Source organism: Cetorhinus maximus, chromosome 2 (genome assembly GCF_964194155.1).
Source record: "Cetorhinus maximus chromosome 2, sCetMax3.hap1.1, whole genome shotgun sequence".
Lineage (NCBI taxonomy): Eukaryota > Metazoa > Chordata > Chondrichthyes > Lamniformes > Cetorhinidae > Cetorhinus > Cetorhinus maximus.
In genome coordinates this window covers 179,361,325-179,388,894 of record NC_135880.1, presented here as the reverse complement: position 1 = coordinate 179,388,894, position 27,570 = coordinate 179,361,325, and the positions used below count along the sequence as shown (strand labels likewise).

The 27,570-nt window shown below is 42.8% G+C and overlaps 1 protein-coding gene across 2 annotated transcripts; it reads right to left on the bottom strand.

Moving 5' to 3' along the window:
* Window positions 1–1,382: 1,382 nt before the first annotated feature.
* ptar1 (protein prenyltransferase alpha subunit repeat containing 1) lies at window positions 1,383–26,906 on the bottom strand. 2 transcript variants are annotated; one of them, XM_078530065.1, is made up of 7 exons: window positions 26,719–26,906; window positions 25,470–25,639; window positions 21,164–21,230; window positions 19,059–19,163; window positions 13,561–13,774; window positions 12,541–12,860; window positions 1,383–6,984 (listed from the first exon to the last, which is right to left on the bottom strand). In XM_078530065.1, the coding sequence occupies exons 1-7, from the start codon at window positions 26,811–26,813 to the stop codon at window positions 6,645–6,647; spliced, it is 1,311 nt and encodes a 436-aa protein (XP_078386191.1). In that variant the 5' UTR covers window positions 26,814–26,906; the 3' UTR covers window positions 1,383–6,644. The 2 variants fall into 2 exon arrangements, with proteins under 2 accessions (XP_078386191.1, XP_078386199.1); XM_078530073.1 differs by lacking the exon at window positions 19,059–19,163 and having other exon boundaries at window positions 26,719–26,885.
* Window positions 26,907–27,570: the final 664 nt, after the last annotated feature.

Below are 27,570 nucleotides of genomic sequence, written 5' to 3'. Positions count from 1 at the left end.
GATGAAGAGGGATGGGAGGCAGCTTGTGTGGAGCATAAATACTGGCATTGACCAGTTATGCTGGTTGCGTTCGTGCCACACATTCCATGTATGTGATAGCCTGGTTAGGAAGTGTTATACCAATCAGGCATTCTGATATTCCCAAGTAAATATTATTTGCCTCGACCTTAAAAAATGATATGGAAATAGAGTTTGGAGCAACATCAAACACATTTTGTCGCAGTACCTCATTGGGATTTGATATTGTACACATCAGCAACAAGACAAATGGTCTCCTCCCTGCTGATTTTTGAAGAGGAGAATATGTTATCCCCTACAGGCTTTCCTTCTCTTACTACAGCATTTATTTTAATTAGAAAATTAGACGTTTAGTAATAGTTCAATATTGGCTTCTATCAACGATGTAGATGGATGTACGTATATAGATCCTAACATTTTCTCATCAAAAAAAAATACATTTCTGCTTTGTATTGTGTTGAGACCCAACTCATCATAGGAAACAGGAACATAGGAAGTAGGAGCAGGAGTATGCTAACTCTTGACTCCCCAAAGCCTGTTCACCATGTACAAGGCACAAATCAGGAGTGTGATGGAATACTCTCCGCTTTCCCAGAGGAGTACAGCTCCAACAACACTCAATGCTTGATACCATCCAGGACAATGCAGCACACTTGATTGACAACCCATCTACTGCAATAAATATCCACTCCCTCCACCACCGATGCATAGTGGCAGCAGTGTTACCATCTACAAGATGCAACTCATAAAGGCTCCTTTGACTGCACCTTCCAAACCCATGACCTCTACCACCTATCTAGAAGGAGAAGGGCAGATGAAGAATGGGAACACCACCACCTGCAAGTTCCCCTCCAAATGACACATCATCCTGACTTGGAAAAATATCACCATTCCTTCATTGTCACTGGGTCAAAATCCTGAACTCCTTAACAGCAGCGTGGACTGCAACGCTTCAAGAAGGCAGCACTCCACCACTTTCTCAAGGGCAATTAGGGATGGGGAATAAATGCTGGCCCAGCCAGTGACCCCCACATCCTGTGTGTCTCAGGTTGCTGTCAACTGTTGGCATCTGAATCAGCAAATTTTAGTCTTTCCAGCAACATTCTGTGAAACTTGGGTGTGCTAGAGTAACATTTCCATTGGTTTGGTCAGGTATTGTCAAATATCCTTAGGAAGAAGTACTGGAATTGAAGAATAAGGTTTGCAGAAGGGGCTGTAAAATATGTTAGCAAGGCTTTTGGCACAGTTGAAGGAAACAAAACCATGCAGGCATAAATTCCCCCCACCCATAAGTAGTTTTATGGTTTCAGCCTGACCAATAAAATATTGCAATTGCTGCTGCAGAATCAATAAAGTATCAACGCTTTAGGGTACAATTCTGTAATACTCATACAATTATGTATGAGGAAACCATCGCAAAAGCTTTTAACAGATTACATATTAAAGCACTTACTTAATTACAACAAGGCCATTAGTTACAAGTAGATAAATCATACAGAGAACATTTTTATTAAAAGCATCTCCACTACAGAATAAATAGAAAGTTAATTTACAATTCAGCATAACAACTACATCACTTTCCAAATATGGATTTTAAATCTGTGTACAGGTATAAAACACACCTAACAATAAATAACAAATGCCACTACCATATAACATTACTAATTTTGACAGCAGCACTATAGCATTCTGTGCCACTCTGGCACAAAACAGGATGATAGCTATAACAAAACCTCTTGCATAGGACTATTGTGTTTTGAGGCTCTTTCTACAGAATTTCCCATCTTCCACTACTGGAACATTACTAGCACGCAGCATTACTCAAACATATAGAGAGCTCAGCTACAGTTACCAGGACCTCATGTAGGCAGTTGGTAAAACTAAGCAGATCTGACTGGAAGCCTTTGCTCCAATGGATAATTTATTGGATTAAATATACCATTTTCTCATCTACAGACTTGAATTCTTTCTTCAAACAGAAAACTGACAGAACAAGTTCTAAAGCTATCTTCTTTCAACTCTTCCAAAGGCTCTTCACATGAATCTTTTTTCTACAAACTGTATTTTTCTGGGTTTTCTTTTTAAGTTAGCAACAAGATCGGAGAGGTGGTTGGAGTGAAAGCTACATTTTGGTACCCTCCCAGCTTGGGGAAAAAAAAAAATCTTCTTCCTTTTTGGTCCCTATGGCACTAATTCCCATCTTTCAATTCAGCGTTTAGCCCTCAGGCTTAAACATGGAGTTCAACTTCAAATCATAACCAGTGCTTCCATTTTTTCTAGACAGCAGTTCCTCTGAACCCATCTTTTTTTCTTTACCCATGACCATCTCCTTTTGTCTGGCACCATTATCCCTTTTGTCATCTAATCTCTCCTGCCTTCCAGCCTGAACAGACCTTGGTGAATACAACGCTAGAAATTAAGAATCCCTAACCTTCTGGTTTTATTCATGCCCACCACCACCACCCTCTTTCCCTGCTTAACACCTCTTTCAGTTCTGACAGAAGATCATCGGCCTGAAACACACAGGTGCCGCCCGACCTGCTGAGTGTTTACAGCATTTTCTGGTTTTTTTTTTTTTAAAAACTCCCCAGAACAAGGATATCTGCTCCAAACAGCCTGTGATAATTCTACTATTACCATTCCCCTTCCTTCTTGCAGAGGGGGTACCTGGACTACACTTGGCCCCTCTTCTTATTCCACCCGCCTTCCCGTCCCTGAACAACAGGAATTCACCGCGTAGATAAGAGTGCTATTACTACATCGCAAGACAGCTGTACTGCTCCCATAATGTATTTCAAAAGGTTTGTAGAAAATGTTCACATTGAGTCTATATTTGAAGGCGGCAAATGTAACTCTTTGAAAGCTAGCAAACGTTAAAAGCGCAATCAAGTTAATTAAAAGACATACATCAACTTTAAAAGGTGAATTTTTCAACGTAATTAGAACTACGAAAAAACATTCCCAAAAATGAGTTCCAATGAAAGACAAATCTGCTACCTTTGACAAGCAAAAGAAAATTTTGCACCATTTTCCAGCAGTAACTGTAAATATAGACTGTACAGTTTAATACCATAAAGCTGCCAAGATCTATTAATTTCCAATTTCTTTACAGTACTAAATAGTGAGGTTTCTTTCAATATTGCTTCTTTGTTATCTTAAAGATCCGTACGAATTATTTCTTAACATTTTAGTATGTCTTTAGAAATTGTACAGAGGAACTACATGATGTAGCTCATATTACCCAACAGAAATTTATGAAGGTCAAAAGGAAGGGTAAATTTTTAAAAAACCAGATATTCCTGTAGATGTTAATAATAGATGATATTTGTAAGAATAAGTCCATTGAAAACAATGTTGTGCAGGGAGGGGAAAGGAATAGTTCGCTATATAGTCATGTTTCAAGTAGCAATCCAATGGAACCGACACACAAATACAAACTATTATAAAAGTGAAATACTGCAGATTCTGGAAATCTGAAATAAAAAAAACAGAAAATGCTAGAAATACTCAGCAGGTCTGGCAGCATCAATGCATTTTCTGTTGTTAATAACACACACATTATATTTGTTTAAATTATAAACAAGATATTGGGCCTGTACTAAAAAAAAAGCTTCACATATCTAAGATGCAAAACTTTTAAGTGGGTGCAATTCTGACATATACTATTAGTGCTGCGAACTAATGATCCACCTCCCCATGTTCCTATTACACAGATACAAACTCTTCATTTCACCAGCACTTCCTACAAGTGCACTCTGCAGTGCCATCCAATTTATTCTTGCTAGTTTTGAGACAAAGGGAAGAAGTAGGGGGCATTCACATTGCATCAGCCCAGACTTGACCCAACTTTTTAATTTTAATCAAAATAATTTAGTGGCCGCATTCATTTGTTTTGAACCGAAATAAGTCATACAACGATAATTTAAACATAGCCAGTTTACAAGTCGGACTGACTTTAAAGTAAGCTTCACTAATCTAGCCTACACAATTACTTATAATTGTTTGGTAGTACAGAACTTGAGTACTGCTGACAAAAGAGGCATATCGAAGCGCTTTGTCTTGCACTCAGGACGCTTCGCAAGAATATCAATATAGGGGGAGAACAAGAGGGGGAGTGCTGATCGGTAGAGGTGTTGCCATGGAGAATGCACCAATTGATGGTGACTGGCCAAGCATTGTTTGAAATTTAAACCAGGCAACTTGACCCTGCTTGGTCAAGGCATTGACCGGAGGAATGAGTCAGCAAATGGCTGTCACTTACTTTGTTTAGCTGAAACAGGCGCAATATTCTGTCTGCAAAGAACATGGTCCTTTGTATTAATATATGCAGCTTTCCCCCTGTATTAGTGTTCTTGCAAAGTGTCCTGATGAGTGCAAGATGACAAGCTTTGACGTATCTCTTTTTTACAGCAATACACTTAATACACTTCAACTATCTTGTTCTCAACCCAAACATCTGGATACATGTTGCCCAAAGAGTCAAGAATTATTTAACTTCCAGCTCAATAATTTGAACATCTTACGCATCAATTCAGTTTTGGTCTGTTGTTGGAACTTCTCTCTGTGGTATACTCCTTGCACAGAGCAGAGGAAGCAAAACCAGAATCAATCTGTTAAGCAGTCACGACACCTGAGAACTTGTATTTGCTCACATTTAAATAAAATTATGCCTCTTTACTCAGAAATTACCATTTAATAGTCGTAAGAAATTATGACTCAGGATTTGAAGAGAGTTTTGTAGTGTTTTGCAGACCAGATATATGCTACAACTGTATTCCTATACTTGAAATTGTGCAAAATAATATCGCTATTGTTGGAAGAACCTCTCTCCTTTGGGAGAATCTGAAATTCAAGTTTTTTTTTTTAAAAGCTCTCTTTGGGGAGTGAGGGTTCTGTTTTTTTGCTCACAAGTTGAAACAACAAAATTCAACAAACCATTAAATTTTCAGAGACCAGCAAGCTTATTCGTGATGAGTAATGGAAATGTTAGTGTTCAAATTATGTAAACTTAAAGCAAATGGCAAAAACAGAGAGAGATGAGGAAATATTTCTTTCTAGAGAAACGCAGGGAATTATGATGTTTTGGAATGCACAGCCAGAAAGGGCAGCGGACACAGATTCAGTTGTAAACTTCAAAAAAAAAAGGGAACTGGATAAATACTTGAAGGAGCTAAATTGCCAGAGCTATGGAGGAAGAGTAAGGACGGGGTGCGGATGCGGTGGAGAAAGAGGCATAGTGGGAGTAATTGGATTGCTCTTTCAAAAGACTAGATGCAGGTATGAGGGGCTGAATGGCCTCCTCCTCTGCTGTATCATTTTATGATTCTGCTGTGTCACACTTTAATGCATTTTGATTTTATGGGGGTGGGGAGCAAAGAGAGCAGATAATGACATTCCTCATCATTTCAAAGCTTGTAAATCTTCCTTTTAAGCTGGTTAAGATATACCGGTGTACTACGAGTGATCATGACTTCAAAGTGTATCTTAGTTCTAGGTTTCCCCATTTCATTGGCTGGAACTTGCATCACTTGAAAGTGCATTTCTAAAAAATTCTATTTTGGGAATGTGGGCATCGCTGGCAAGGGCAGCATTCATTGCCCATCCCTAATTACCCTTGAATGGAGTGGCTTGCTGGGACAATTAAGGGTCAGCCACATTGCTGTGGGTCTGAAGTCACATGTAGGCCAGACCAGGTAAGGATAGGTTTTCTGATGGTGATGGGAGCAAGATCATAGCTTAACGCCACAGCATCTCTTTATTCAATAACACCTTCTCTTTTAATCTGTGCCATCTATGATCAAGCCTCGTTTTGAAGAAGATCAGTTACGTCAGCCTTAGAGCCAGTAGCAAAAATGTGCCCTCTAGGGAGGAAAGAGTGCAACTGGACACGTGTACCGTGTGCAATAGGATACAACATTAGCACCAAACACTGTTCTCGAAAGAAGCACTTATTGCGCTGCCAAAAGAGATTACCTGAAAAATGGATCTTTAGATATCCCGCAATATAACTTTAAACAGGGAGATGCCAATTGAAAAAAAGTCACGGCTGGGCTGGATTACAAAAAGGAAGAAGTTGAAAACACAAAAAAAAAATATTCCACACCAATAGGGAGATAATAACTTTGCAGATATTTTGTACGTGCTTATAGTCTTTACCACGGAACCATCTTCAAACTGTCAAGCCTGATTCCCTGCTGGGTAGTTAGGAAAAACAAATGTATACTTTCACGCAGCTTCAAGTGTATTTACAAAAAAAAAGAAATCCATTTGTTGATCATTTATGCATACAGAGATAAAATGGATAAAAGCACAAGGTTAGGTGAATATTTTCATATGTAAAGTGAGAAGACCCTCTCTAACACTGAAATTTGAAAATAAGCTGTTTGTAACATCTCAGTTTGCAGGTTTTCTTCTTCAAGAGTCTGTCTAACAAGCCTCCACAAAATATTTTTTTTTTTAAAAAAAGCTACAACGACCAGTTCCAGTTAATACCCCTTTAAGTTAAACTCAAGGTATGAATGTTCTCTTATAAAAAAGGGTGTCATGCAACATAGCTGCTCAAAACAGAATCTTGTGTTAGGGAACCGGAGTTAAGACCAACTTAAATACATTCGAATTAAACGCAACTACTGACCGATAACCGTGTCTAACCATTTTCTATAAGCAGTAGCAAATCTGGCTTGCTCTAAATTAGTGCAACTGGCTAGGATTGCATCAATGAATCGGTGTTCTTCCAGCAAGCTGTGCAAGTCTAGTGAAGGGCCACGTTTGAGGCGTTTGATCTCCTGAGTGTAGCCTTGCTTGGCGGCGTCGGCCACACCATCGACGTCCATGCCTCGAGAGGAGTGACCGCCTGCAGTGGCCATCGCTACATTGTCCATCGTTCCATCACTCCTGATGCTGGAGTCCAACGGGACCTGGAGACGCTCTCTGTTCCAGCAATGCCAAAGGTAAAACACACACCTCCTGCAGAAGGAAAAGGCAAAGAAACTGATGCTCGTATCCAAATCAGGAGTTAGATAATTACTCATTAAATCTTTCACTCTCCGCAGTAACTATAAATGGATCATTCATGACAACTGCTGCCATTTAGACAGCACCTCTAATGTAGTAAAACACCTCCCAGCACTTCACAGGATGTTTTGTCTTGTGGTTCTTAGAAGTTCAATATAATCACACTTTTAAAAACTCAAATGCTGGAGCTTCATCATGTGTATTTTCGGGTCACACCATATGCTACAGGCTGATGCAATGTTAGTTCAATACTCAGGCCAGTGCAGGAGTAATGTGGCACTCTGGATACGCCAGTATACGTACACATGAATATATCGTTCCTAAATCATATTGGAATAAGATGACAGTTATCAAACAATTTGACACCAAGCAACACAAGATATTCAGGCAGGTGACTAAAAACTTGGTCAGAGAGAGACAGATTTTAAGAAAGGAGAAAGGAGGTGGAGTAGGTTAGGGAGGGAATTCCAGAGTTTGGGGTCCACAGGTAGCTGAAGGTAAGGTCACCAGTGGAGGAGTGATGAAAATCAGACACACACATGGGCACAATTTAAAACTGGATGGTCTTTGTTGGATAACTGGAAAATAAGTTCAAATTGCCACATGAAATACCAGCAAACAATGCTCATGTCTAAAGGCTGAAACTAAAATAATTATGGCTGGAATCTTAGAGGCAATGAGGGCTGGAGAGCTGGCAAGAGCCCTGCGCCCCCTCTTTTTGGGAAGGTGGGCAGCCTCTCATGCCACATTGGGCACTTAACAGGCCACTAGGGGGTGGAAGTCCCACCAATCAGAGGCCGGCAGCTTTATTGAACGGAGATGGCGGCTGCCATCGGTACAACACCCAGCCAAGGTCTAGGATTGTTGCTGGATCCCAGGAGTGGGGTGATGACAGGGAAGGGGGTGGTAAGGAGGAGGCTCTCAGCAACTACCACCCACAATTCCTGACACTGAAACTGGTCGCTCCAGCCTGGAGCCCACTAACAACCCCACTTGGCTTTGCTAGTCACGTTCCCGCCGTAGCAAATCCTCTGCTCACCACTGGATTAATACCAGTGGCCGTGGGAAGAGGATCTCAAGGTGTCCAATGAATGCCCGCTGAAGAGCCTCAACTGGCAGCAGAGTGGAAGAGCTGCCCACGGGCCTCCCCGCCACAGACTTAATCAGGGCAGAAACAGGAAGGTGACGGGGTCCCCACACCCCAACCCAACCTCCAAACTCGGAGGCAGAAGATTGTGCCCTGTATCTTTTTATAAAAATTTGAACAGCATTAATATTGGGAATGTAATCCCTGTTTTTTCTTTTGAAAAAAAAAGAACACTTCGGGTGTTAGACAAAATCTGTATACAACAAAACTACATTTAGTTTCATCGTCATCTCATGAGCACCATTTTCACCTCGTACCATCGTCCCTCCGTTATTTACTCTCTCCGACCTTCCACCCTATTTCACACCTTTGCTCTTCCATCCCCCACCCCACCCCACCCCCCGTCTTTCCACTCGATTAAACCCTGTTACGTCCCTAAATCTACCCATTCTGATGAAAGGTCGTCATCATCCTGAAACATGAACTCTGTTTCTCTCTCTCTCTCCGCACACGCTGGGCATTACCAGCATTTTCAGATTTCCGCCATCTCCGGGCATTTTGCTTTGTATTAAATGGATGCCTTTTTTGTGGAACAAACAGGAGGTAAACAAATTAGCACCAGTAGTATCCTACCAGAAACTATCACGACCCAGGAGAGCCTACTTCATCCCTTCAAAATTCCCCACTTACTTTCAAACGAAACATGCCGGTAACTTTTTAAAACTAGTCACACTGCTGGTGGGTTACGTTTCATCCATGTGGAGGCCCCATTTAATTCATCAGAAAACTCATCATCTGGTTCATAATACAGTCCAACAGTTTAAAAGATGCGGTGGGAATCAGGTGTTGGCAGGTTCTTCTCTCCCACCCACCCCCCCTCCCAACCCGAGACTAGTGAGCCTCTGGAATGTGTTGCCAGCTGATGCCTGTGAGTGCCAACTCCCAGCCTTGAAGAGAGCAGGTGGACCGGGTCCCAAATGGGGCAGAAATCGCATCCTAGAAAAAGATCAGTGTCTTTATGGAGAGCACTTGCTCCGAGATCCCCCCGGACAGGTTTCAATCACCTGAACTTGGGGGATGGGGAGGAGAAGGGGTTTGGAAAGGAACGTGTCTATTTTTTCCCTGTTCATCGGCTCTGTGGTTTTTTTGTGTTGCCCCTTGTTTTTGGCTCTCAGGAGATCACGTGGCTACAGGAGAGAGAGTAAAGAAAGAAGAGAAAAAAAAAAGTGTCCAGTCTTCGTCAGGTGAGTAATCTTGGAGCAGCTGGTCTTTTCCTGCTGTCCATTTTGTACAAGACCAATTCTGGCCCCTTTTCCCGTGTATGCAGTTTGAAAGGTTGCACTCCTCTGGGCGCCTCAGGGAGGTGGGCTGGGGTTCCATGTGGGTTAAGTAGTAGGGCTATCACTGTCTCTACAAAGCAAACTGTCTCCACCACCCTGCACAACTACCCCCAGCCCTTTCTTGGCAGTCGTACGGGATTGCAGAGAGCAGTCCTGGAACATGGCATGTAGGAAATTGCAAGAGCAGCTTTTTTTCCTCATTCGTTCATGGGGTGTGGGCGTCACTGGCAAGACCAACATTTATTGCCCACCCCTAATTGCCCCTTGAGAAGGTGGTGGTGAGCTGCCGCCTTAAATCACTGCAATCTATGTTATGTAGGTACACCCAGAGTGCTGTTAGGGAAGGAGTTCCAGGATCTTGATCCAGCAACAGTGAAGGAACAGTGATATATTTCCAAGACAGGATGGTGAGTGGCTTGGAGGGGAACTTCCAGGTGGTGATGGGTCTGCTGCCCTTGTCCTTCTAGATGGCAGTGGTCGTGGGTTTGGCAGGTACTATGAACAAGATATCCCATACAAATGTACACCTATACTTTCAATACATACTTAGTGGTGCGAAATATTGAAAGGCCCTGTCTTCATTGAAAGAATCTGCGATTCAGTTTGAAGCTCTTTGGTCAGACAGCTCAATTTTTTTACCCTCAAGTTGAAATAATAAAATGCCTTAGCGGATCCAAACAATATAACTTTACAGAAATCAGTGAGGCAAAAGATAGCATTTAAATTATGTAAATCTAAGGTAATTAGCAAAAGAACCAGAAAAAATACATGAAAGGGGGGAGACATTTCAAAGCTGCATGGGGGAAGGGACCTCTTGCATAGCTCTTTCAAGGAGCCGGCACAGACAAGATGGGCTAAGTGGCCTCCTCGTGCGCTCCAGGATTTTATGAGGCTGGGATCCACCATTCTGTGTTGAAGTGTGTTCGATTGTTTAGTGTGGATTTCAGTGGTTGATGCAGAGCAGAACACAGGGGTTAAAGGTAACCAGTGAGAGTTTGTCACTTTGGCACCATCTAGTGGCATTGCTCAAAAGCTACAATTCTGGTCAAACTGAAGTATTAATTTAAAACAATGTTAAAAAAGGGCTTTCATTTCTATATCGTCTTTTGTGACCTTTAGGACGACCCCAAATTGCTTTAAAGCTAATGGAAGCCAAGCACTTTTAAAGGTGCAGTCACCGTCACGCAGAAAACACAGCAGCCAATTTGTACACAGCAAGCTCCCACAAACAACAATGTGTTAATGACCAGACAATTTTTTGGTGACATTGGTCGAGGGATAAATATTGGCCAGGACACTGGAAGAACTCCCCTGCTCGTCTTCAAAATAGTGGCCATGTGACCCATTTTGTCCACCTGAGGGGGCAGACAGAGTCTTAGTTTAACGTCAGATCTGAAAGATAGTGCCTCAGACAGTGCAGCACTCCCTCAGTACTACACTTTTTTGTACTCAAGTCTCTGCAGTGGGACTTGAACCCACAATCTTCTGACTCAGAGGCTGGAGTGCTACCCACTGTATATTCAGCCACAACTCAACAGGCACAAAACCTAGGCCTACAGTGCAGTGCAGCATTGAGGGAGTGCTGCTGTGGCAGAGGTGCTGTCTTTGAGAAGAAAGATTAAACTGAAACCCCATCTACTCTCTCAGGAGGAGATAAAAGATCCCATGGCCACTATTTAGAGTCTGCAAAGTGATATAGATAGGTGAAGTGAGTGGGTAAGAATTTGGCAGATGGAATATAATGGGGGGAAATAATGTGAGGTTGTCCATTTTGACTGGAAGAATAGAAAAACAGAATATTAGTTAAATGGAGAGAGACTGCAGAATGCTGCAGTGCAGAAAGATCTGGGTGACATCATACGTGAATCAAAGTAAGCATGCAGATACAGCAAGTAATTAGGAAGGAAAATTGGCCTTTTTGCAAGTGGGATGGAGTATAAAATGTAGGGAAGTCTTGCTTCAAATACAGGGCATTGCGAGACTGCACCTGGAGTACTGGTCTCCTCCTTTAAGGAGGGATATACTTGTACTGGAGGCTGTCCAGAGAAGGTTCACTAGGCCGATTCCTGGGATGAAGGGTGAAAGCAAAATACTGCGGATACCGGAAATCTGAGACAAAAACAAAAAATGCTGGAAAAACTCAACAGGTCTAGCAGCATCTTGTGGACAGAGAAACAGAGTTAAGGTTTCGAGTCCATATGACTCTTCTTCAGAGTGGGATGAAGGGGTCATCTTATGAGGAAAGGGTGAGCAGGTTGATCCAAGACTCATTGGGGTTCAGAAGAATGAGAGGCGATCTTATTGAAACATAAAGAATTCCGAGGGGGCTTGACAGGGTAGACGCTGAGAGCATGTTTCCCCTCATTGGGGAATATAAAACTAGGGGGCAGAGTTTCAAAATAAGGGAACTCCCGTTTAGGACAGAGATGAGGTTTTTTTCTCTCAGAGGGTTGTTAGTCTTTGGAATTCTCTTCCACAGAGAGCAGCGGAGGCTGGGTCATTGAATCTATTCAAGACTGAGTTAGACAGATTTTCGATCAACAGGGGAGTCGAAGGTTATGGCGGGGGGGGCACAGGCAGGAAAGTCGAATTAAGGCCACCATCAGATTAGCCGCGATCAGAGTGAATGGTGGGGCAGGATGGCCTACTTCTGCTCCTATTTCTTATGTTCTATTTCGAAGAAGTTCTCCCTGGTGCCCTGGAGAATACTTACACCTCTTCAGCATAACTTGAAAGATTATCTGTTCGTTATCACATTGCCGTTAGTGGGATCTTGCTGTGCACAAATTCGTTGCTGTGTTTCCTATGTTACAACACTGACCACACTTCAAAAATATTTAAATCGGCCTGTAAGGTGCTTTGGGATGTCTCGAGTTTGAGAAAAATTCCCCCACCCCGCCCCCCCCACTCCGAGCTATGGCTGACCCCTGAGAACACATTGCTACAGGAAAGAGAGCAAACACAAGCGGGAAAACAAAGTTTGCTCTCCCTCTCTCTTCCAGCTGAAGATCAAGTATTATCATAGCCTCCGAAAGGCCTAAAACATGAAAAGAAATGGTTCATTCGTGGCAAACAGTTTACCTGTGAGACCAGAGTGCCTCGTGACCTGGGTATGACTCAATGAGGTCAGTGCAAAGCTCCATTTCCTCTTCTATCATGAGGGGCACGTCTATGGTGTGCGTCTCGACAGATGCACCTTCCTCCTTCATGTGGGTTGGAAGACTGGCACAATGGTCTTTATTTGAAGACTTCCTCACAAACATCCCAGCGTTTGCAACAGCGGCGCTTCTAGAATTGCCAGCCACAGACTTCAGCAGGAACTGACGATAGTGGAAACCGCTGTGGTCAGAGACGTGAGTGGACACCCAGTACTTGGTGTTGGACAATTCATCAAGAAGGATCTGAGGAAAAGGTAAAGTATTAAAGTATTAAAGTGGTCTGGGGCTCTCTCCTTTCTGAAGGAGAGAGGGGTGACCTGATAAAGATCTGAAAATTAGGAAGGGTGTTTTCACAAGGTAGATGTAGAGAAGACATTTCCACCTGTAAGACACCAAAAATACATACCAAGACAAGATCCAAAAGCAAAATACTGCAGACGCCGGAAAATTGAAAAACAAAAGCAGAAAATGCTGGAAATAATCAGCAGCGTCTGGGGGGCGATAAACAGAGATAATGTTTCAGGTGGTGACCTTTGAGTTCTAATGAAAGGTCATTGACCTGAAACGTTAACTGTTTCTCTCCCAACAGATGCTGCCTGACCTGCTGAGTACTTCCACAATTTTCCATTTTTAAGTCAAAGACAAGATAGTCACAAATAAATCCAAGAGGGAACTTCTTTACCCAAGGAGCGGTGAGAATGTGGAACTCGCTACCACAGGGAGTGATTGAGGGAAATGGTATAGATACATTTAGGGGGCAGGGGTTGGGTGGGTAGGAAGCTGGATAAACACATGAGGGAGAAAGGAACAGAAGGGTATGGTGATAGGGCGAGATGAAGAGGCTCATGTGGAGCAGACTCACCAGCACGAACCAGTTGAGCCGAATGGCCTGTTTCTGCACTGCAAATGTGTTATGTTTTGTGACGAGGATTAACGAGTGTACCTTAAGATTGCACTTTGCCACATGCTGCAAGATCCAGATGCGATGGGACCAGGCATTGTAATTACTCGGATATCTTCCGGCAGCTGCTGAGCAGACAGCCATTTCATCCTGGATTATTCGGTACATTTGTTCAGTCGACACCAGCCCCGAGTAAACGTTATTCCTCGAATTCGGAAGGCAGATTTCCTGGATGCCTTTCTGAAATACCCACCGTCTTTCAGGAAAGAAGATGACACACACACCCGCGTGTTAGGGATCGGACAGGCACAGTGCTAACGTACCCTCAAAGAAATCTGAATGCAACATGCATCAGCTGTTTAAAAAACTATATACTGAGGCGATTCATTCTTCCCACCCAAATGTAAAAGAGAACGCAAGATAAATTTTACAATTTTAAAAAAGGGGGTGCGAGGAGAAGAGGGACCAGGAAGTGTTTGTGCATAAAACCTTTGAGGGTGTAGGACAGGTTAACAAAGCAGCCAATAAAACATGGGAATCCATGGCTTTACAAAGTCAAGGCAGAGAGTACAAAAATGAGCAAGTTAAGCCTGTATAAATCACAGGTTCAGCCCCGTCGACTGGAATACTGTATCCAATTCTGGGCACGGTACTTTAGGAAGGACGTGAAGATTTTGAAGAAGGTGTGGGAGAGATTTACCGGAATGTTTTTGGGCATTACAGCTATGTGGCTAGACTGGATAAATTACAGTTGTTCTCCTCAAAGCACAGAAAGTTAAGTGATGCGATAGAGGGTGTTTAAAGTCATGAAGGATTTCAATAAAGAGAGAAAAGAGGAGAAACACCATCCAGTGGCTGAAGGGTCGATAAGCAGAGGGCACAGAGTTAAGGTGAGTGGCAGAGGCAACAAGGAATAAGGGCTTTTGGTAATTAATACGCTGAATAGTTAGATTGGTGGATACAGATTCAGTAGCTTTCAAAAGGGAATTGGATAAATACTTGAATGAGAAAAATTGCAAGAATATGGGGGAAAAGAGTGGGGAAATGGGACTAACTAGATTGCTTTTCAAAAGATCCAGCCAACGTCTCAACGGCCGAATGGCCTCTCTTGTGCTGTACAATCCTGTGATTCTATGTATTCAATTTTGGTGCCATAATTAGATGAATTTTAGAAAGACCTAAATATTATATTTATAAAAAAGGTATCAATACAAAAGTAAAAGATTTGCATCTGTTTAAATTTTGAATCAACATTTTCCATTATAACTTCTCATGTTCACATTTATAATGGACACAACCCATGTAAACTTGTCACACTGTAGTTCCTTCACACACACACACACCCACCCACACCCTGCCCACACCCTCAGTGAGATGATGCAATTACAATTGGCAGCTTTACATCAGTAGTTTCCATTATAAATGAGGACATGAGAATTCATAATGGAAATATAAAACAAGGAATGGATGTATCTGAATGCATAATATTAAAAGTCAGGGACTGAACTGTGTCTGCACACCCCGGTCCAAATTATCCCCCAGCCTCGAATTTTGCTTTATCTGCAGATTACACATGGGTGTCGGTCGACTCCATAAGCAACACCAAAGGAGATTGCTGAATTATACAGATAGCAGACCCTTCAAAACATGCACAACAATTTAAGCACATCCCAAAATAACAGTACAACAGGACTGCACAATTCAGGCAGCATATACTGTCAAACAGTAAATGCTTCGACTATTTTAAACCAAAGTAGTTATATTCTAATGGTTTATTACCGAATAGATTGTAAAGGGCCACCACATCTTTTATATATCAAAATAAACCTTTACATCAATTACTTTTGCAAGGGGTTAGCAGAGATAATTCACTCAGTGTCACATGCAACAGAATCACAACTGCCCAATACCGATCATGCATACTCTGAGGTTATTAGAGGAAAAAGGTTAAACATTGGGAAGACTGAAGACATCGTTTTTGGTCCCTGCTCCAAACTCCATTTCCTAACTACGGACTCCATCCCTCTCCCTGGCAACAGTCTGAGATGAAGCCAGTCTGTGCGCAGCCTTGTCATCACACTCAAACCCGAGATGAGCTTCCCAAACTTCTTTCCGTACCATCACTAAGACCGCCTATTTCCACCTCTGTATCGTCGCCCGACTTTGCCCACCACAGCACACCTGCTTCCGAAACCCTTACGCATGCTTTCATTACTTTAGACTTGACTATTGGGATGCACTCCCAGGCTGGTCTCCCACATTCTACCCTCCATAAACTTGAGGTCATCCAAAACTCAGCTGCCCATTGTTTTAACTCACAGCGAGTTCCGTTTGTCTCCTTGCTCACTGACCTACATTTCCCAGGCAATGTCTTGATTTTAAAATTCTCATGCTCATTTTCAAATCCCTCCATGTCTTTATTACTACACCACCCCCACACATCTCTAACCTCCTCCAGAGGGATTTGGAAATTCGTGCATGAATCCCAAAAAGCTAACATACAAAATCAGCAAGCAATAGGGAAGGCAAATGCAATGTTGGCCTTTATTTCAAAGGGGATGGAGTATAAAAATAGGGAAGTCTTGCTAAAACTATACAAGGCACTAGTTAGACCACATCTAGAATACTGTGAACAGTTTTGGTCCCCTTATCTAAGGAAATATATATTGGCATTGGAGGCAGTCCAGAGAAGGTTCACCAGGTTGATCCCGGGGATGGAGGGATTTTCTTATGAGCTGGGGTTGAGTAGGTTGAGCCTGTAATCATTGGAGTTTAGAAGAATGAGAGACGACCTTATTGAAACATAGGATTATTAGGGGGCTTGACAGGGTAGGTGCTGAGAGGTTGTTTCCCCTTGTGGGAGAATCTAGGACCAGAGGGCATAATCTCAGAGTAAGGGGTCACCCATTTAAGAGAGAGGTGAGGAGGAATATCTTCTCAGAGAGTTGTGAATCCATGGAATTCTTTACCGCAGAGGGCTGTAGAGGCTGGGTCGTTGAGTATATTCAAGGCTGAGATAGACAGGTTTTTAATCAGTAAGGGAATCAAGGGTTGTGGGGAAAAGATAGGAAAGTGGAATTGAGGATTATCAGATCAGCTATGATCTCATTGAATGGCAGAGCAGATTCGATGGGCTTAATGGCCTGCTTCTGCTCCTGTGCCTTATGGTCTTGTAGTCCTACAACTTCCGAGATCTCTGTGCTCCTCTAATTCTGGCCTCTTGTGCATCCCCAATCAAAATCGCTCCATCATTGGCAGCCATGCCTTCAGTTGCCTGGGCCCCAAGCTCTGGAATTCACTCCCTACACCTCTCTGCCTCACTTTCCTCTTTTAAGATGCTCTCAAAACCTATCTCTTTGACCAAGCCTTTGGTCATCTGACCCAATGTTTCCTTAAATGGCTCAGTGTCACACTTTGTTTTATAATTGCTCTGGCGAAGCACTTTGGGAGGTTTTAATATATTTTATTTGGCGCATTTAATGTAAGTTTTTGTATTATCAAGTGTTTGAAGGAGAAATGAGTTAATATTTGGTTCCTCCCCAAAACGATAAACCTTCACATAGTCCCAAAACATGTATCTATGGTAGAGTTCTAGCCAGAGTCTTCACTTAAAACCAATTCAAACAAACAGCTTTAGTTATCAGGGTCAGAGTGGTGATCTGCATTAGATTTGGTCAACAAGGTAAGAGAGGAATTTACCAGATTTCACTGCTCCCACCAAGTCCCCAATTTGGCCCAGGGTTTTAAATTTCCCTCTTCAGGGGATCAAACGGTTTTTGGTTGGGTTGGGTAGGGAATTTATATATTATGATACACAAGGTACCCCGGCTGAGGGCAACAAGGCTGGGTGGGCAAGAGGGTACTTTTCCCGTCTATCATCACTCATATCCACTGCTTTATACCCATGTAAACTCAGTGGATAAACATTTACAAAATAGGATCATCAAAACACTTCCACGTAGCTCGTAATATTATTGGGAAAGATTAAAAAAAGGATCATTTTGAAGTCAAGGAACCCAGCATCAGTGCAAGGCCTGATTTTTAGAAGTGTACAATGCTGTATCAATTACAGGTATATAGAGAGTTAGGTGAGGTGGTCTTGTGGTGCTGTGGGTAGCATCCTTTCCTCCAAGTCAGAAGCTCTGGTTTTGAGTCCCACCCCAGGACTTGATGGCCAAGGAAGGTGAGTTTATAACACTGCCAAACAGGTTGATCTCATCCTGAAAATTCTTCTAACACACACCAATGGCAGGCGGTAAGAGTGGGAGAGATTTCTGGTCAGCCATGTGATGGGAAGAACATCGGAGCCTCTACCATCACTATCCATAGCTCCAAGCTACAACATGCTTGTCAGAAGTGCAATTGCCACAGCAACTTGGACTCCTTGGGGCGACCGGTTGGCTGGATGGCTGGTGTGGATCAGATTGGGGCCAACAGCAGAAGGTTCGATCCCCGTTCCGGCTGCGGTGGATTCAGGATCTGCCCCCTTGCCCTACCTGTGGTGGAGGTCGTGGCGCTGAGAGTCAGACCTGCGGGTCAGACCCGCCTTCACACAGAGAACCGAAGATGACGACAGGGTTAGATCACAGATCAGACATGATCTCATTGAATGACAGAACAGGCTTGAGGGACTAAATGGCCTCATTCTGTTCCTAATTAAAGCAAATAAATCTTCTCCAGTTAAAGAACGAGGTGATGTTTTCAGGGTGTAACTGGAAGAATATTACTTCAACACACGGTTACAAACTTAGTTAATCAGTTATGTTAGTCAGGGGAAAGAAAGGTACTAGTTAACATTCTCTTCCTGGTTAGAAGCTTTAGCAAGTGTCAAACAAATCTAGGGTTTTTTTTCCAAAAGCAAAAGGAATTAATGTGCAAAGAAAATGACCTCAAAACATTTTGGCAGACACCTCACCTGCAGAGTAGAGGGTCGTGGCGACATTGAAGATTGGACAGACTGGGAAAATATTACCCATTCAATTTACACTCAGCTCAGTTCCACCGAGTGAAAACACTTCCTCACACGAAAGGGTGGTAGAAGTGTGGAGCTCTTAAAGCAGTAGATGCTAGGGCAATTAAACATTTTAAAATTGGAATTAGAACGATTTTTGTTAGCCAAGGGTATTTAGGGATAGTTAACCATGGCAGACAAGTGAAGTTAGGGTACAGATCGGTCGTACTCCAACTGACTGGCAGCCTCCCGCTATATTTCTGTAGCTACAGTCTTAAGTAACTTGCAGTGGTCCGGACTGAGAGTTATACAGTTAGTCTCAGAGATGTGGAAATCAATCACTTCTGGATGCAGAATATGGGGAGTAGTTTTAAAATAAAATTAAAAACTTCCTGCGAAGCAGGTTTAAAAAACTCATCTCTCATCCCATCTGGTACTTGCGACAGTTCCATTTGCAAAAATACTAAAACAGTCTAAGTGAGACATCAAAACTGTCACAAACAAAGACAAAGTTTTATTTATTTTTTTGACCTGAAAGAGTTTAAGCATTGTTTCACGAAAACATTGCGCAAGGCATTCATTTACAAACCTGTGAATCCAAGTTTCTGGGCTTTTAGGGAACTTTGTTAGGGCCAATTTTCCGAGATACAAATCCTTAAATGGATCTAAAGCTCCCAACTGCACCAGTTCCTTTCTGGAAAATATTTCAGGATCATTCTCTCATGTTATCAAAGTGAAGTAGATTCCAGTTATTAACCAGGCAAAGCAAAAAGTACACAATTGTGGAGTCCATTTTAGATAAGTTAAACGCGCAATTACCAATTACAGCATCGGCAAAATAATTTTAATTAACAATATTAACATGTATGTCAGTATTTTAATTGGTTTTCTAGCACAACAGTTAATCAGACCTTTCAGCCTTAGCTGCTTGCAATAGTATTCTAGAGAACAGGAATTTAAATCCCACTAACAGGCTCAATATTGAATTTACTCTTTAGAAAAAAAATAATCTACAATTAAAGGCTGGCAGCAGTCAAACAAAAGTGACCACGGAGCAGTCAGACTGTCACAAACCTTCAATTCCTTCACTAAATGTCTTTCAGGGAAGGGAACCTAGCATCCATACCTAGTCTGGCCCTTGTGACTCCAGCCCCATACCGAGATGGTTGACTATTAATTGCCCTCTGAAATGGGCCTAGCAAGCCCCTCATTCATTGGGAACATTGGGCCAGCTTTGAGTGGGACTTGTCCACATTTCAAGAACGAATTGAAAAATACTACAGGAAACTGACGCGTTTTTTTCTCTGTTAAAAACAACAAGCCAGTGAGATTCTGAGCCAGTTCAGATTATCGCTCTTTAATCCCAATCTTAAACAGAGTTCTCACTGTTGAAACACGACTGGGGTTATGTGGACTCCCAACCGTCCATAGTTTCACCTTCTGCACTCCAAGCAACAGTGACACCTTATTGGGTTACACAGGTCCAAGAGAATGTGGTTCTCCTCTTTCCTCCCAAACTCTTGCATTCGTCTGCATGCAGCAACCATTTATGCAGGAGTCAGTGACCGAATAAGTGCCAAAAAAATACCTAAAATCTACTGGTTAGAATTGGACTGGGGTGTAGCTGGTTAAGTGGACAAGGTTGTCACAATGTTTGCCACAGCCCTCTTTTTTTACTTCTTTATTCTTTGATGGGATGTGGGCATCACTGGCAAAATCAGCATTTGTTGCCCATCCCTAATTGTCCTTGAACTGAGTGGCTTGCTAGGCCATTTCAGAGGCCCTCTTTCTCCATTCCTCATACTATTACCACCATCTTCCATTTAACCCATTCCAGTTAAAGTTGACTGTTCTATTTATATTCTTCTTCCATCCTCAGTCTTAAAGAGCTTGTAGAAGAACCCTCAATATATTGTTAGCAATAGCTTGTTCTATTCATTAACATTGGGGAAAAAAGATATTACATGCTGATGTTCTTGGTCTATCCAGAAAGGTCAATTTAATATAGTATCAGTGGATAGGACTCTCCCACCTTCAAGTCAGAAGGTTGTGAGTTCAAGTCCCACTCCAGGAACTTCAGCACAATATCTAGGCTGACACTGCCGGTGAAGTACTGAGGGAGTGCTGAACTGTTGGAGGTGCTGTCTTCCCGCTCAGGCGGGTGTAAAAAAATCCTACAGCCACTATTCATAAAAAAAAAGGGGGGGGTGGTGGTGGGAGGGGAGTTTTCCCTGGTGTCCCAGACATTATTTAATCCCTCAACTAATATAGCTAAAAAGAACAGATTGTCTGGTCATTTTCTCAGGATGTTTGTGGGATTTCACTGTGTGCAAATTAGACTGCGCTTCCCTGTGTTGCAACAGTAACTTTCACACCCAGAAGGAAAGAACAGTTTGGACCAGTCTTCTTATTTCCCAGTTTTACTGGTGTTCCATTTTAAGTCATACAAGACCAGTATTCTTATTTCCCAGTTTTTTCCCTTTCTGGGATGGCTGTTAAGTGCTTTGGGACTTTCAGAAAGGTGCTATATAAATGCAAGTTATGTATTTTCTTTCATTTCAAAGTAACTTCAGCTATGAGCAAATGACGTAACAGCTTTAGAAAGACACATTAATTAGTCATAAAGGCCACGGTCGAGTCAGGTTTCGGATCCGAGCCAGCCACCGATATTGACATTTACTGACTGTGACATACCTGACATTCCAGGCGGTTGTGAAGTCTGGATTTAGCAGCAGTAGTGTACAAGTGAGATCAGTCAGCGCTGAAGAGGAGGGAGAGACGGGGGGGAAACAAAATGTATAAGCTGTCATATTTGAACAGGCATTTACGTGACATTTTAATGAAAAGAAACTATGTTTCGACAAATCAAACATTTTTTCATTAAATCCAGTGGAATTGCGTACGCTAGCAAATTATCGAGCCGCAGATACTCCAAACTTCAAACTAATTTTCTACAATGTAGGAGTTATAAAATACTGCTTTTGGGAAAATAAGTCATAGGGAGAACAACAGAATTCAGTTTTGCTTACCAAATATAATACATTTACATCACTATATAGATTGGCAATTGAAATGAGGGTGTATGTAGTGCAAGATGATCCCCTTTAAAGAATTAAATATAGGATTAGACATCAATTCAGAGCAAAGCAGCAAACAACAAAGCACACTGAATGCTGAACTATATCCAAAATGGCAGATTCGACTGTGCTGCTGCTCTCCTGATGGCCTCCCACCTTCTGCTCTTCGTAAGCTTCAGCTCATTCAAAACTCTGCTACCCGTAATCCAACTCTCACCAAATCCCATTCACCCATCACTGCCCGAGTTTATCCCTCACCACCCCGAAAAACTCTCATCCTCCTGTTCAAATCCCGCCATAGCCTAGACCCTCACTATCTCTTATAACCTCCTCCACCCCTCCATGAATGCTGCACTCCTCCAATTCGGGCTTCGTGCACGTCTCTGATTTTTAAATTGCTCCTCCATGGTTGGCTATGCCTTCAGCTGCCTAAGAACTAAGTTCAGGAATTTTCTCCCCAAACTTCTCTCCCCTCATAACCCACCTCCTCGACCAAGATTTTCATCACATGTCCCAATATCTCCTGGTGTGGCTCAGTGTCAAATCGTGTTTGATAATGCTCCTATGAAATGCCTTGGGGTGTTTTAGAACATTAAAAAGCTGCTATACAAATGCAAGTTATAGCTGTAGCCCAAGTCAGAGAAAGCATTGCTTAAACTAAATGGCAGTAATCAAAAAAAAACTACAGATGTCAGATTGTTTGGGGGCCCTGGCCACACCAGAAATATTCTCAGTTCAAATCACCAGGGAGACAGTCTAACCTAAGCGAGTTCAGGACAGTGTGACAAAGCTGGTGCCTAGGCAAAGGAAAGATTGAAGACACTTGGTCTTTCCGGCCTTATGAAGGTGACCTCAAGACAGTAAAAATCATGTTGAAAAAGCCAAAACTAGCACGTGACTTCTAATTAAACTGTTATTAGGACAGTGGATATATTTTAAAACTACAGAATGTAAATATAGCACAGATGTCAGGAAGGGCTTCAGATTAATAAATGGAACGAGCTCTCAAGAAGGGCTAGGGAGGGAAAAGACCCGGACATTGTTCGGGAATGTGTGTTAAGTGCAGGGGCAGAACGTGAACTGTCTCTCAATGGGAGGAGCTAATTTCTTTCAAATTTAATGCTTTTATAAAAATGAATTCGACTTTTGACAGTTTCAAAACTATCATCGTGAATCTGGGGAAGAACACTACCACATTCGTCCAATTAACAAGGGTGTTAGGGTGAAGACTTGATTCTAATTAACAGGTCAGCAACCTGAACTATTAAGTCTGTTTCTTTCTCCATACAGTATTTCCAACATTTTCTGTTTTTATTTCAAAAATCCACAGTACTTAGCCTTTATGTTAATCCTAAACTGCACAAAATAAGGAATAAATCTGAATACAAATATTGTATAAATCCAAACTGCTGGTGTATAAGCTACCCCTGCTTTTCTCCCTATTATATTTTTTATTTCAATATTATTATAGCACAACTTAAGTGCCTGTCAGGCAGATAGCATAGATTCCATGCTACTACCTTGGACAATTGAGTGCTACTGCTGAATGCTTCAAGCTTATCTGGCTTCCTAAGACATACAGGAACAGGAGGGAAGGACCAAGACCAGGATTTGACACCAAGGGCACTGCTCGGATGCTGAAGGAAGGGAAGTTGGTAGGGTGGTGCGGAGAGTGGACAGTCTGGGATGATGGTGGTTAGGAAAGAAAGAATTTGCATTTGTATAGTGCCTTTCACAGCCTACGTAGGTCCCAAGGAGCAGAAGTACTTTTGAAGTGTCAACTCACATTGAAAACATGGTAGCCAATTTGTGCATAGCAAGATCCCAGAAACAGCAATTCGTTAATGACCAGATAATATTCTTTTATCAAAGGCGCAATGAAGGTTGAGGGTCAAATGTTGTCCCAAGACACAAGGGGGTTGCTCTTCTTCAAATAGTGCGATGGGATCTTTTACATCCACCCGAGAGGGCAGACATAACCTCATCTGAAAAGCGGCACCTCCAACAGTGCAGCACTCCCTCGGAACAGTGGACGTGTCAGCTTGGATTCTGCACTCAAGTCTCTGAAGTGGGACTTGAACCCACAACCTTCTGACTCAGAGGTGAGAACGCTACCCACCGAGTCACAGCTGACAACCTACAGCAGAAAGAGCAGATGGCAGCAGCAGAAGGAGGTACAGAGCTGGCAGGTAGAGGAATAATAAAAAACAAACAACGATGATAGGGGGCACTTGACCTCACCATAACCCTTCATCATCTGCAGTCTTGATAAGTGCTTGCCCTTTAATAAATGGAGTAATCAGGGCACCAATGAAAGAAGCACTCATCAAAACTACAAGTTTGGGAACTTAGCACAAACAAAATTCAATTATGTCAGATAAAATTGCAGACACTGGAGAACAAAATTAAAATATGGGCGATTGTGGATCAGCTACATGAAGATATCATGAACAGTTACTTCTTTCATAATTTCCATTATCAAAAAAAATAGGGGTGTCATCGTATTTAATGCCAGGCAATCATTTTGGAAAGCACATTAACCAAAATGAAAATCACATTGCACTGTATTTCTACTAGATTACAGTTCCTTAACAAGTGACATCATCTAATTAACCCAGTGTGTACACCAATTTTGTACGCATATAAATAGTAACTTGAAAGCTACTTAAAAACAGCAACGTAATGACTGGTTACTTTGGACGGGGACCACCCATAAACACACAGACAGAGTTTGCACTGGGTGTACAATTTAGTCAATAAATTTCTCCAGCTCCCAACACCTACCCATTCAAGAGTAACACTACAAGCACTGACCGATCATGGACATCGTTAGTATTAAATAAAAGTTAGCAGATAAAATCCCAACCTGGAACCAGGCCCATTTGGGAAAGGACAACGTTTCAAGTTCTATCAAAGCTTTCGTTCACTGGATTTTTTTTTTCAAAATTAAAAAGGGCCAACTTTTCCAAAAGTGAGCTCACATCTGACCTATCTTCCGGAATTATTTCGGGAAACAACAGGCGTGAGCAAATGAAAGAGAGTGAGAGCGTGCGCTTTATACAGTTATTCCGAAAAGCATGTGTTGAGAAACCACACGAGGGGAGGGATTTATTGCTGGTACGTGGGACCGAGGGCAATGTGATCCACATGGAGAGAAAGACAGAGACTGCAGCTTTGAGAAATCTGAAATAATGCCCAATCTCAAACAGCCTTCATGAAAATGATCTTTCCATATTTGTGAAGCACAATTCAAACCTTTTCGCAAAGAGAGTAAACAGACCCAGAGAGAGAGAGAGGGCACCTCAACATACACGTGCTCTCATATCCATTTACAGCTAGATATTTCTGGATGATCCGTTACATAGCTACACACCTCTGCATCTCCATTAACCTGCGCTCACTGACCAGCATTGGACCAAAGTCCTCAATGTTAAAAATTCTCAATCGTTTACAAATCCCTCCCTCTCTCTGTAATCTCCTCCAGCCCTACAACCTTCTGAAATCCCCGCGCTCCTCCAATTCTGAACTCTTGCACATCCCTGATTTTTTTTTAAGTTGCTCCACCACTGTGCCTCTGATGGCCAGGGCCCCAAGCTCTGGAATTCACTCTTTAAAGCTCAGCATCTCTCTCTCTCTCTCTCTCTCTCTCCCTCCCTCCCCCACCTCCTTTAACATGCTCCTTAAAATCTCTTTGACCAAGCTTTTGCTCCCCTCTCTAGGTGGCTTGGTGTCACATTTTTGTTCGACAACACTCCTGTGAAGTGCTTTGGGTCATTTTGCCACGGTTTTCAAAGGTGCTATACAAATGCAAGTTATTGTTAACCTGCATGACCCAAATATCGGATGCTGTGCCTTAAAAAATAGTTTTATTTCTCATTTATCACAAGTCTAGTTGAACAACTAGTAAAATATCAGCCACTTACCATCCCTGTCTAACCACAGCTTCCTTTGCCTGTAGAGGACGAGTTTGCTATGGACACAGGGAAGAAGTAGTTTAACACACCAGCTTTCTATCCCAAGCTTATTTTCCAGCAGAACGATGGGACTCCGATTGTACTTGGCTTCAAGACATGGAATCAATCCAATTTCATCACTGCAGAAACAATAAGGGGGAGAAAATAAATCGCCCAAGTTCACGCGGGAGGTCAAGCACAAATAAAATGGCTACTTTCAAGGGTCAATATTATTGGATTTAATCATCAAGTTTTGATCTTTTGCGCATCCAGTCAATGCGCCTATCGGTGGAGGGGTCGAGAACCAGCGGGCACCAAATTAAAGTGAGTGGCAGAAGAAGCAATGGCGACATGAGGAAAAACCGCAGCGTCCGAGTGGTTGGGATCTGGAAGGCACTGCCCGAGAGCGAGGCGGAGGCGGGTTCAGTCAGGGCATTCAAGAGGGAATTTGCTGGGCTACGGGGGTGGGGGTGGGGGAGAAGGGCTGGGGAGCGGAACCAGGTAACCAGCTCCCGCAGAGGGCCAGCATGGGCTGGAGGGGCCGAATGGCCTCCTTCTACCCTACCCCACCCCACCCCGGTGCTGGTCAGCATCCCACATTACAAATTGACCAACACCAACATTAAAAAGCCTGCCCCCATGGCAGGGTGACAAGGGAGGCGTTTACAGCGATGCTTTTCAATGTGAATCACAGGGACAGTCCTTACCGTTCTGCTGTTTAAAATAAATGTGAAAAATAAATAAATAAATGTTAGGACACTTCAAGCTGCAGACACCCACCCGCTCTGGCACAAACACCACTGCCACTGGGGGCGATTTCACCCCACCAATTCTACCAGAAACATGGGGAATTGCATTGTGCATAGGGGACGAGGTAATAAATAGGCTCGTTTAACAACAGCTCGTTAGCAGCATTTGAGGGGCACCGCTTTCTGCACGACCTGGGTTTTAAAAGTTAACGCAATTAAAACGGGTTAAGAGCATGTTCTGGCAGCCCTGTCTCACCACCCACCCACCCTCTCTCTGCACTGAAACCTCAGCGTCCCCCGCTAACCTCCCTCCCTCTCTCTGTGTCTCTGTCTCTCTCTGTTTAAAACCCCACTTTCGCAGAGAGGGGCATTTAATTTCGCTGCCGCTTATTGTCGCTCCCGGCAAACGGGCACCGAGGTGAGGTGGGGAGGTGGTGGGGAAGCTCGGCGGAGATGGGGCGCTCGCTTACATGTTGGGGTTCCTCCTGAAGGCGTTGGCAATGTCTTTGACAACCCTCTGAACCAAAACGTCCACCTCCTCTTCCGATTCTGCCATCTTCCTCATTCAACTCGCCGGCTGCTGCAACAACACTTCCGGGGCAAGACCAATATTATCATTCTTTTTATGGAGAGAGACAGAGACAGAGAGAAAGGTATAAAAGTTGATACCCCCCATCCCCCCCCACAAACAAACAAGCAAACACAACGAGAGGGCAGCAGGACGCTCCTACCCAGAGTGTGCAGGTTGCAACTGCTTTTGCCAATTCCCAATTGCAACTCCCTCTCTGGGGAGTTCTGTAATCTGGGGGAAAATATGCATTTTTTTTTAAAAAAAAGAGACCACCCCAACCCAACATTAAGACATTTTTTTTTTGGCAGGAAAATTAACCCCAACCCAACCCAAAGACATTTTTTTTGGCAGGAAAATTAACTAGTTGCTTTACTGGAATGCAAACATCCATACCAGTGGAAATTTGGAAGACTTTGATTTCCTCCCCATCCCCATCATGTAGCCCACCAAATGACATTTCCCTTTGCAAATAAGCTTTTGATAAAGAAACCAACTGCATTTATATAGCATGTAACTGCCATGTCCCCCGCGACATCCTAAAGTCATTCACAGCCAATTAAATATTTTAGAAATGTGAACAATTAGGGTTTCCAATCTGGCTAGACCTATTCGTGGAGGTAGGATTACCTGACGCTGGGTCACTTGCCTATGTGAGTGTGCTGTTTCCCCTTTGTGACAGATTTCAGGGAGTATATGCCATGACTGGAGGGCTATGAACCTAGTGCAGGGATGTAGGATTAGGTTGGGTAGA

What these genes read in the sequence shown, in the direction of transcription:
- ptar1 (XM_078530065.1), bottom strand. Translation starts at nt 26,813, where the DNA reads ATGAGGAAGATGGCAGAATCGGAAGAGGAGGTGGACGTTTTGGTTCAG. An exon ending in TTCAGGAGGAACCCCAACAT is followed by an intron (nt 25,640 to 26,718) that starts GTAAGCGAGCGC and finishes TTGTTTCTGCAG; the next exon opens with TGATGAAATTGGATTGATTC. An exon ending in TGGCAAAGTGCAATCTTAAG is followed by an intron (nt 12,861 to 13,560) that starts GTACACTCGTTA and finishes CCTTTTCCTCAG; the next exon opens with ATCCTTCTTGATGAATTGTC.